Below are 12,474 nucleotides of genomic sequence, written 5' to 3' on the forward strand. Positions count from 1 at the left end.
CAAAAGAAAATTTTAATGTTTTAATAAACAATAAATGCTAAAACTTCACTACTTTATTTTTGTGATTTTTTTGCCCTGTTTGGTATTCGTTGTTCAACAAATTTAAAAAATTAATATTAGTACTTTATCAGCAAATACTCTAAAGAATGAATGTGGCCCTGAAAGACCTATGTTTATGTACTTTGATGACAAAATGAGTCATACACTCCAAATTATGTATGAATAACATTCTGCACCATCACAAGCAACATTCACGAAGAACAAATGAAATTCACAAAGAACAGACAATCAATCTGCCATCATACAATGTGGTTCTTTCACCACTGCCAACTGGGGAGCTTCTATATCTAATTCCTACACTTTCTTTTGAGAAGTTGCTGTGTAAAGCTGTGAGTGTGAGTAGATCAAGGTAGAAAGAGGATAATTTCAGAATGTTCAGGATACTTTTTAGTAAAGATGAGATTATATGACAGAGCCCAGGAAAGTTCAGAGTGCTCACGGGTTCCTACAGTATTACTTTGGCCAACCAAGCATTACACAGAAAACTCCAGACTAGACAGAGGTCCTCAGAAGATCTATGAATTTTCTTCCACTGTCTCACTGACATTTTATATTTTCAATAGCATATTTTTTTTGCTAATTCTTATTACAAGATTAGGAACTATTGTAGAGAGAAATAAAAGTGCCTTATTTTCAATCATGAAAATTTGATAATCTAAAATTGGGCTGTCTCCACTTGCATAAGAAAAAATGAGATATAAGCTTTTCCATTTTTAAAGTAAACAAATCTTGCTTTGGAATTAAAAACACTAAAAACTGCAACTGAAAAGAAAATTATATAAAAAACTGGGAAATGTCAATGTTCTAAAAGGTTAAAAATAAATATCTACAACTGGGAGTAACATAATTTTAAAAAGTAAAGTTAACATGTTTCCCAAAAAGTAACTATAGGAAACTGGCATAATTAACATAAAAAGAAAGCAAAAATGCTATCAAATAACTCTCCTTCCAATAATGTCCTCAGCCCTGGCAAATGTGTTACTGAAGTCAAGCTCAAGTGTTTCAAGTCATATATTCTATTTAAACCACAAAAAATAGGAAGCTGCTTGATATATTTAATACAGACTATGACCTCAAGGTTAAAAAACAATCAGACAAATTAATTTGACAAATTTCATTATGTATCAAACATCTTTTATGTAAAATAAAATTTCTAGGTAACTCAATTCTAAAAATTATTTGGTAAAATATATGTAGGAAAGTCCTTTCTAATCTTTTATATTATGTTACAACAAAAGCTCCTCTAATGTATACTTAAAGTAGAATATACTGTAAAGGAAAGTGGTTAAAAAGTAGTATGTTACAGCGCTAACACATAAAGTGATTTAACTATTACCAACAAATTCACAAAAAAAAAAAAACGCATAAAGAGGTAAAGAATTGATTCTCTTTATATAAAAAGCCCTCTGCCCAAAAATAATCCACCTTATTTTAAAAATAACCAGAGGGGCAAACAGTCACCATTAATATGACTAAACAGGGTTCAATTTACAATATACAGGCAATACAGATGTTACTTCTAAGACCTTTTGAAATTTAACCATATCTTGAACTTTATCAATGGGAAAAAAGTGAGTTATTCAAGTTGCTCAACAAATTCTTTTAATTTAATTTAAAGAATATGTATAAATCTTGAGGAAAATAGCTGTAATAAATGCTTAAAATTTTGATTTGACTAAAAAGTCAACATTTCAATAGTGTTGTCAAGCCTTTAAAAAGCATTTGGAGAACATTAAATATCTTGTGACAGAGAGAGAGAGAGAGAGAGAGAGAGAGAGACAGACAGACAGACAGACAGACACAGAGACAGACAGACAGAGACAAACAAACAAGCCATCTAATTTATGCCTAATTCCTATTTCATGATCCCAAAGTTTGACTGCAGAATTTTTTTCTCTCAGTTTTACATTTCGAGAACCTTTGACAAAATAATACAATTCAAAGAATATTCACAACCAGAAGAATATGGGGGAGGGGGAGGGAAAATTCTCACTTAACCCCAAAGTGGTATAGAACACAGAGAAAAAGTCCATTTTTAGAAGACTATTTCCTTAAAATCTGGGGTCTTAAAAGTGTGAAAGAAACTGAGTTAAGATAGGAAAACACATAAAGAAAATATAAAGAAAAAATTACTTCAAAGCTTGATAAATATTAGCTATGTGTACTATAAATTGAACCCTGCTTTATTTTAAAATAAAGCAAATATTAAAATTAACAGAAGAATCCACACTGCAAGTCAGAGAAAGAACTGTAAACCCAATTTAACTGATTTTAAGTAATTATTGCCACAATAAGTTTAGAAGACACACAGCCCAAGAGATTATTGCTTAGCAAAAGAATAAATAATTAATATATACAAAATGCAATGCTTTGGATCATTTTCTGGTAATGGGTTAACATTGCATATAGCAAGGATTAGAAACAAAATAGAAATTTCTATTTCCTACCTATATCACTGGCTACCATCTTGGAAAACTTTCTGCTTTTGGTCTTCACTGAAAATAATATTTTGATATAAAATGTCAAAATCTATTCAAAGTAAAGCAAACAAATTAAACATGAAAATACTTTAAAATTAAGATACTATACCCTTTTCTATAAAATTATTCACTTTTTGTTCATCATCTGAATTGTGAGGAGATGAAGAACCTACACAATGAAAACAATGAAAGGAACAGACACAGTCAGTCACAAACATGTACACAAAAAGTACAAAACTCTGGTAACCTCTACGGCAAGTTCTCATGTTGTTGACCACACAGGGAGGATACTAACATGGTTGCTACCCATTCTAATAACATTCCAGCACAGCAATCACAAGGGCAGTATATTTAATATATAATTCAACATATATTAAATCTAATTTTCCCTATAACTTGGCAAAAATCTTCATGTAAAAGCTACAGAATACACTTAAAAATAACACCTTAGAACTGTATCTCACTTACTGAATTAGCTTCAAATCACTTTCCCTCCTTTGAATTCCTTTAAGCTTTATCTATGTACTTCTCATGTTAATAATTTAGTATCTTGTAAATTAAATTCATACACATCTAACTTTAATGGAAAGAAACATCTACAAAGTAGGGCCCACATTTAATCAATGTTTTTGTCTTATTGACAATGGAGTGCTTTTTATGCAGCTGTCTATAGTAAGTACTGGTTGAATGAATGGAACATGATTAAAAGTAAACCGAAAGGTTTTTTTTTTTTTTTTTTTGATACTTAAAAACAATATTGTAAAATTCTGAATCCTAATGAATTAGAAATCAAAACATGATATCCATATATTCTTCCATTCAAATACCCCACTTCCTTCCTTTGACCACATGGCAAATATTCTGGATGTTCTCTGACCAAGTAAAACCTGCCAACACTGGCAGAAACAAATTACCTCTTTTAAAAATTTTTTTTGAAGCAGCGTCTTATTACATTGTGCAGACTGGCCCTGAATTAACAGTAACTGTCCTGCTTCATCCTCCTGAATGACTGCTGGGGTTACAAGTTTACACCACCATGAACAGCCTAATTACTTCTCTAGCAGTTTTAAAAGACTATACTCTAACATTTTATGTTATTTTTGCTAATTAGTATTAATAGATGCTCATATATCCCTTATCAAAAAATACCACATGGTGGGGCACAGTCTTGCATGACTATAATCCCAACTCCTGGGGACAGGATCCAAGGATAAAACAGGAAGATTATAAAGTCAAGCCCAGACTGGGCTATTTGGTGAAATCTTGTCTCAAAAATAAAAATGGTTAACAGCTCAGTGTTACAGTGCCAAAAAACAAAAGGAAATTCAAGTAAGTAACATTAAGCTTTGTAACATTTTCAGAAACAGAGACATGCATATTTTAACATTTACATATAATTCAGATTTAAAGAATATAATGGTCATGGTATGCTGCATGTATTTTAAGAAGTTACTGTCACCTGCTATCAGACAGACACAAGAATGTACAAAGAGGTATTACTGGTAATAGTTTTGGTATTTCTCATATTAGTATTAGTAGTATAATATATATGTTAATAACATAAAAATGTTTTCAAAGTAAGACCAGGTAATACAGACTGTGAATAAAACAAGAATATTTACTTTTCTGTTAACTAAAAATATTCACTACTGATTATAACTTCTGTACCAAGAGCTTATGAAAAGCTTCCCAAGTGGTTTTTAGGATCTTCTATTTGAATAAATCTATCAAAGCACTATAATTAAATAAACATAAGTGGTATCTATGCTTACTGTTTTTCTGAGAACACAGCAAATTGTCAAGGTACCATTTACATCATAGTAATCTAACAAATTCTTTATCACTTTAACTTCATTCATACTTTTTCCCAAAAATTTTCCATCATTAATGTACTCAGTGAACCAATCTCAGTTCTTTGAAATAAAGACCAGAGACCATTATTTGTTTTGTTTAGGATGTGTAAGTCTGGTGGATATAACTTCTTTTTCAAAGAGGCCATTGATTTATTAAAAAATGGAAAGGTACAATTATATTTATTATTCATGTTTTCTGAAGACACTTTGATATTGATAACTAAACATCACAAATAATGATTATGGGATTTTAAAAGTTTTCAAAAAAGTTTATCCATTTTATGAATCTTCAATGAGCACAGTGATTTTAGCAAAAGGTGTATGACTGTTTTGTAGGTGTATATAATATTTTTTTTTCTTTTTTGCAGAACCGGGGATTGAACTCAGGCCTTTGCGCTTGCCAGGGAAGCGCTTATTCCTCTGAGCCATCTCCCGGCCCCAGTAGGTGTATATAATATTGATCTTCCCCTTAGTATTTATGAAGGAGTGATTTTGACTTCCAACCCACTTTTATACATTTCTTCCCCACAAAATGTATAATGTATCACTTAGCTATTTTATCCTTCTCTAGAAAATATATGAAACTAGCAACTTAACTGCTTATTTTCAGTTTTTTAATAACATTATCCCACTGTTAAGCTTAATTTTTTGATTATACTTAAATTCATTCCATGTATCCTGTTTTTAATCAACTCAGACTAGAAGAATTTGCATATATTGATGAAAAGAAATAGTAATATATTTCTCTATTTGTGTAATTAGGATGCTAATAGGAAGAAGGCAAATAAAAACTTACACATGTGCCAAGTAGCCCATATGGAAAGGTACAATTATAGCAAAAATTACTGTTAACTGTTTTTAAACAAGTACACAGAAAGACAAACATAACTTGTAATAGGATAGTGTTAAAAAGGTTTGTTAAAATTTCATTATAGTTGTTACTGTAATGCTTTTAGTATTAATCCATGACAGACAACTGAATTTTCTTTCAGATACAATTATTACCTACAAAACTTGACTTCAAAAGAAAAAGCAGTCTTTGATTTGTAGAAATAAACATAGTAATTCAGAGAACTCTTAAATCTTTAGGTCATAACTAGAGACTGTACAAGGGTCCTCTCTGTAAGGATAAGAAGTCATCACTTATCAGTGATTTTTTTGAAGTCACAACTTTTACTCTATATTTCAAAACACCAAAATAGAAACAACAAAAGTGTCACATGAATTTCGGCACATTAAAACCATACTTAAGTCTTTTCACATGATGGAAATATATTTCAAAATGTTGAACCATATTTGACTTCTCTCACTTTGAAGAGGAATTTGGAGAATTTTTTTTTTTAACCTGTATGTACTTATTTTGATGCCTGTATTTAAATATCCATGCATATTTATTTTACAGTTATATTTTCTTTTATTAATCAAATTGCTAGCTGTACCCACCTTTTGGCAGTCTATCTACAATTAACTCTTCTTTAGTTACTGTGAATTGCTGACTATACCTACTTTTTGAAAGTTTGGTATAGGATACAAATGAGCATTTATCTGAGCCGAATCTTATTAAAACAATTTTTTTAACCTCACTTTTATTTATTTATTTTTTATTAATTTTATTGAGAAACAAATAGCAATGAGACAGTTTTAAAACCGATTAACAGGACAGTTTCAATAATTAATACATTGCTTATTGTTGTCTTCATAGTGGTTATTCATATAAGATGCAGATGTGATATCCTGTCCAAACACTATTAGTACAAATCTATCTTCTCATTGAATTAAGACAGAGTAGCTGTATATCTACCCTATTTTGTATATACAAATATAAAATGGTCCTTCATTTGTATCCCCTTGTTTTGTTTAGTTTTGTCAGAGATGGGTATTCCACTGCCATATAAATATTGTAGGTGCATGAATTTAGCAAAATAATCCAACATAGTCCACTAGTTATTAAAACAATTTTGATAGTCATTTAATAGTATATGTCCAGAGTACTCAATTTGACTTCTACCTTCAACCTACTGACAATTGCATTCAGGTGGATGCTGGGCAGTGAGAAAATCAGAACCATACTACATGTAACTGCAGGAAGACAATAATAATGAAAAGATATTATTTCCAAGTTTAGAAATAACTCTAGTCCTAAGAGACAGAAAACAACTACTTATTTCATACAATTTAATCAAACTGTATTCTACTAAGGTTAAGATTTAGTACTAAGGTCTGATATGATTCCTGTGTCTTTAAATGTTTTATTCAATTAGTAAATTTATATGTGAAATATAAAGAATAAAGAAAATGTAGATAATTCTAACTTAAAAAAAAGACCAGCTTGTGCAACAATGGAAAAATAGAACTGTAAAAAGAAAAGGCCATAAACATTTTTATATTCTGAGATCTAATAAAATGGTAGATTGAAACCTGAGGTTCACTGAAGAGTAAAATACCCTTCCTAGCATTTCCCATTCTGATGATTTTCATATGGCAAAACTAGCTTTGGAAGGGTAAAAACTCTTACTTACTGTTAAGAATAATCTTTTTAGTAGAAAACTGATGAAAGTATCTTAGCAAAACAACTTAAGAAATACAATAGTTAAAACTATAAAGTTACCTTTGGTAACCATTAGCAAAGTTTCAATCCACTAAAATAAAATGAATTGAAAATATTTTTAACCAAGTTCTCAAAATAGGCTAAAATATGTTCCTCTACAACATTAATAGGCACCTAGGTAATATAGACCCAAATAGATAAGAACTGCTTAAAAAAGCTATAAAAGTATCAACAACAGATCTAAAACAAAACTCTAGTCTACATCTATTCTGCCTATAGTTATCACTAGATTATAAGTACAAAAAATCTTTTATAATATTTATAAAGAGTTAGGAATATAAATCAGTAGTAGAGCACTTGCCCAGCATGCGAGAGGCCCTGACTTTTATCTAGTGCTCAAAAGGAAAAAAAACCCTCTCATAATATTTAAATACATATTGTTCAGTGACTACAGAAAACCAGACTATAAGACCTATGTTTCTTTGGTTCTATTCTGTTCTACAAGACAATGCCAGGAGCGCCTAAAAGAAGGGTCAAAAAAAGACTATATGTCTGTAGCTAAAACATTTGTTCAAGTTAGGAAAAACTAAAACACATTTTATCTAAAAATGTAATATTACAAAGTAAACTATTACATGACTTTGATCAGGTAAAAGCTATGTATTTTAATCTAGCACAAACTACATTTCTTTTCACTTAATCAGAATGCAAAGAATATAGTTACGACTTTAAGAATAAATTGCTGACAAGTTTTTGTTGGTATATTTCAACTGTTTATCTGTAAAAAAGTGATATGCCACCATGGTTTATATACACTCATCATTAGTAATGAAACAAAAACAATTACCAGAAGTTGGAGACTTGCAGCGATCCTCTGGGACTACACTCCCTTCACTGATATCACACAGACCTGCTAAAAAAACCAAAAACAACAAACAAGTCACAGCATGAACTGACAAAAGGAGAAACTGCTTTCTACTCACTGTTTACATTATACTATTGGTCATTTAAAAACCAGATTAATAAACTACTAAAATTGACACTATGCTCATAAGATGGGAGATAGGAACATTCTGATATCAAATATCTCACATCAATGCACCAAACATCAGTTACATAAATAAGAAAACAGGTTAGAAACAGAATTTCCAAATGAGATAATTTCTTAAAAGACATTAGACATAATGAAAGTCAGGAATGAGAGGCATATAACATTTTTCAATTTCTCAAAGGAGAATAGGTTTGGTAGGTCTTTTTTTATAAGGATCTTTGATCCAAACTTCAAACATTTTCCTTAAAAATTTCTTAATCATATTTAATAAAATCTTTTGCATTCCCACTTTTGTAATATTTAAAATAGTGCATATTACTTACCTGTATAGGACTACACCTCTTAAATGTATAGCATCACAATTTAAAAACACCCCTAACAAAATATTTTCTTTTCAAAAATGTATTAATTACATATATAAACCTGATGAATTTTATGTAGACCTATAGATCCTGTCCTTAAAAAAAAAAAAAATTAAGGACAGGATCTATAGGGTCTACAGGACCTCACTACTAGATCGGACTCTTAGTGATCCTCCTGTTTTCAGCCTCCCAAGAGCTGGGATTACAGGCGTGTACCACCATGCCCAGTCTCAACTGCTGGTTCAGTGTGTCCCGGGGGCAGGGCTGGCATGGCAGGACTGGGGACTGAACCCCCTGCCTCTGCATTTGCCTAAGCAGGCACTTTAATCCGCTGAGCTATTTGGCCAACCCTCTGGCTTAAATTCTCAGCAAAAATCATAGGAAAATATTTTATTCCATGGACAAGAACTTAAAAGTTCTGGTTAAAAAAAAAAAAGTACAAATATTCATTTGTCTGTTTACTTAAATAAAGAAATTCCTTGCAAATATTTGAAGATTACTAATAAAAACGCATCCGAAGTTTGGACTAGCTGGTCAAGAGCCAAGAGGCTGCATGTCTAAGTCTCAGGACAAGTCAGGTGCCATACTCATGCACTTGTGTGGATGGCCAGTTCCTGCTCTCTCAGTACTTCCATTAAAGACATGATGCCCCACCAAATCTCTAACATCACCATGAAAACTTTTTAAGCAACATTTCCAGAGAACACTCAGTATTAAATCAGATTAATAATAACAAGTTCCACTTTCTAGTTTGAGATATATATTATTTGCTTTCATTTCTAAACATTTCTTAAATGAGACTCAATAGTTTTTAAAATCTTCACCAAATTAATGGTCCTGACAGATCAATTGAACTATGTTTTATAAATGTACCAATTCCCTACAATAAATGTAATAATCAAGGCTGGCAAGATAGCTCAGTGGAATAAGTGCCTGCTTGCAAGCTCAGGGACTAATACCAGACAACAAAGGCTGCACTAGCCCTACCCCTGGACATGCTGAGCAGTCCAATGAGTCCAGGTGTGGTGGTGTACACCTGTAATCCCAGCCCTGGAATGGCTGAAAACAAGAGGATCACCAGGAGTCTGAGCTGCCTAGCAAGACCCTATATCAAATACAAAAATTAATTAAAATTTTATTAGAAATAAATGTAATCATTATGTACTGCAAACATACTAATAAAGTTTTTAAAAGCCCAAGTTTATATAGTGCTAAGATGATTGACTTAACCTTTGACAAAATATTTGCTTGCACAAAAGAATTCCTTCCTAATAGAATGCTAAGGATACACATTTCCAAGTAGTGCTGATACTATTCTAGTGTTACAATGTTTCAAGTACTGAATACTAAAAACAACATTTTGAAATTTTATCCCTTGGGAATTTTTGTCACCAATATAATAAATGTACTATAAACACTAAGAAATAAAAAATGTACCATATAATATAATTACGTACTTATCCTTAAAATAGTCTAAGACAAAACATTTGGGGAACTGAATTAAAGGATGTAGATTTAGATGATTTAATTTAAATATGACATGTATTATAACAAGCATTGAGTTAAAACTCTTCGATATCTTCTGTCTCATTCAAGAATCAAAGTCCAACCCTACATGGTAGGTTCATTTGAATAAACCCCATGGTATATGGTATCTTCTAACCCCTAATTTTATTTCCTTTCCTTCTCCATTTCTGATTTCCCAGCACCCTTGCTCTCTCCACCATGGCCAAACTATATCATCACTGTTCTCTGAACTCAACAAGTATACTACTTTAAAGTAATTTGTACTTAGTATGTCTTCTTGTACTCTTGTTTTCTGCAGGTGTCCTCAGAGATAAGAACTCTCTTACTTCCTTTAAATCTTTACTCCAACATCATACCTATCAATGACATTTCAAATCTCCCTGCCTTTAATTATTTTCTCCTAGCACTATTACACAACTTAATATAAACTCATTTTAGTTGCCTGTTTCCCAGTAGGATATGAATTCCATGAGGACAGAAGGTTTTGTGTTTTGTGTTTTATTTCCTATAACACATCCCATGTGTTCATTAAACATTTGTTCAGTGAGGGATTATATGTGAAATATTCTCATAGCATATAATTTAATCCAGTATTTATTGCCAGAATCTTTATAACAAACATTCCTAGCAATGTAGTTACTGGCTTTACTCAGATGTAACCTGACTCTAATTAGGTAACTGGTCACATCCAAAATAAAATTTTTACAAGTTAATTCACCCTCACAGAAGTAAATGAAAAAGATATAATTATTCTCATTTTGCAAAGAAACTGAAGCACTGAGTGGCTTATTAATTTATATAGTGTGTGCTAATATTATTTGGACAATATTTTGTGGCTATATCTTGTATTCTGAGTAACAATCATGAATATAACACATACTGTATTAATTATTGTTACTCTAATAGTCTGGTTTGAAAGTCTGTTTTATTTTTATTCTCTTTAAAATAATAAAAAATATAATGATAAATATTTTAGGACATAATTATTTCAGGAGATAGTTCATTTCCTGGCCATTATTTGATATTTTACTGATGGAATATACTTTCCATACTACATAAAATTTTATTTAAAGAAATAATCTGCTTTAGCTGGAGTGGTGGTGTAATGTTATAATCCCAGCATTGAGGAGGCTGAGACAGGACTCTGAGGCCAGTCTGGGCTACACAGTGACTTCAAGGCTAGTCTGAACTATACAGCAAGACTGTCTCAAAAACCAAAAAACAAAATGAAACAAAACAAAAACTTGTTTTAAAAATCAGGAGGAATTACAAGGTAAACGTGGAAACGTAATTTTAAATATTGTACAGTTCTCATATTAGTGTATTCAACAGTTTTGTTACATTACTAAGTCACCTTACACTGTAGACAACATTAATAAAGTAACCACTTACCACCACCACCATTACAGCCACGCGATCACACACGTTACACATGCCATTTCATTTAATGATTACACTAACTTTATGAGGGAGGAAACCACCTCTGCTTTACACATAAGGATACAGAGGCTCCAGGAAGCATCTTACTTAGCACTGACACGTACAACGAAGTACACGCTACTCCATCGATAATTAACTTTTGGAGTTTATCCAAGTAATTTTGATAAGCACACATTCTCTTTCAAATATTCAGACAAAAAGTTTAATTTAGCATTTAAAAGTTCAACAAATGCAATCATGTGTTATTCAACATTATGAATCTATTAACCAAGGCACACTACATCAGAGTTACTGTTACAGCATAAAATGAGCCATCAGACACCATAGTTTAACTCATGGGCCAGCAAGCATTTAATCTTAAACAAATGCAGATAGGAAATAATTTATGTGATCTAAAATTGAATACCCAGCTTTAATGTTGTAGCACAAACACAGCCAGAAACACCATACAAGCACATCAGCCTGATTCTGCTCTAATAAAACTGCATTTACAAACTTAAGCTGTAGGTCACATTTGACTAGCAGACAGTATCTTGATAACTCATGGTTTAATCAATCATGAAATTGTCAAACTGAACTAGGTATTTATGTCACTTCTACAGGTGTGGTTCAAAATTATCATGGAATTCTTTATCAAATAGCTAATTAACTTCAGAAAATATGTCAACAGACTGCCATAAGCATTAACCAAATTTACCAGATTTTAAAAGTAAAATTAATTTCACTCCTATTTATTTATTTATTTATTTTTCTTGTAGTACTGGGGATTGAACTTGGGACCTTGCGCTTGCCTTCCAGGTGGTTATGCCACTGAGTTATCTCCCTGACTGCAATTTATTTTTAATAAACTTTTGCTAACTTATAATCTCTACTTTTTCCTTTTTTATTTTAATTTTTAATAGATTACAGATTGAAAATAAATTATTTACAAACATAAATGAATATAACAATAAAAATGTCTGAAATAAAAATGAAGAATTTACAGATCAGTCATAATAGTTCACTGTGTCAAAACCATGAAACTTATATTCATATAATTAGAATTCTCAAAGTAGAAAGGAGTAGGCAATAAATATTTAAAGATTTAAAATTTCTGAATTTAGTTCAATTTATAAAACCACATTTCCAAGGAAAATGAACCTTTTTGCACAAG

General features: G+C 31.2%; 1 protein-coding gene across 3 annotated transcripts in view; it reads right to left on the reverse strand.

Annotated features, from left to right (window-relative positions):
• The window catches only part of Stxbp5 (syntaxin binding protein 5), a 190,057-nt gene that overhangs the window by 44,514 nt on the left and 133,069 nt on the right, over positions 1-12,474 (reverse strand). Inside the window, exons 19-21 of one of the 3 annotated variants that reach the window (XM_004645484.2) lie at positions 7,789-7,854; positions 2,650-2,709; positions 2,508-2,555 (exon numbers count right to left, since the gene is read on the reverse strand). In XM_004645484.2, the coding sequence (XP_004645541.1) occupies positions 2,508-2,555; positions 2,650-2,709; positions 7,789-7,854 (174 nt within the window). The remainder of the gene's footprint in view (positions 1-2,507; positions 2,556-2,649; positions 2,710-7,788; positions 7,855-12,474) is intronic. The other 2 variants (XM_023705777.1, XM_004645485.2) reach the window with 2 other exon arrangements.

The sequence above is a fragment of the Octodon degus genome, unplaced genomic scaffold, assembly GCF_000260255.1.
Source record: "Octodon degus isolate 3935 unplaced genomic scaffold, OctDeg1.0 scaffold00229, whole genome shotgun sequence".
NCBI lineage: Eukaryota > Metazoa > Chordata > Mammalia > Rodentia > Octodontidae > Octodon > Octodon degus.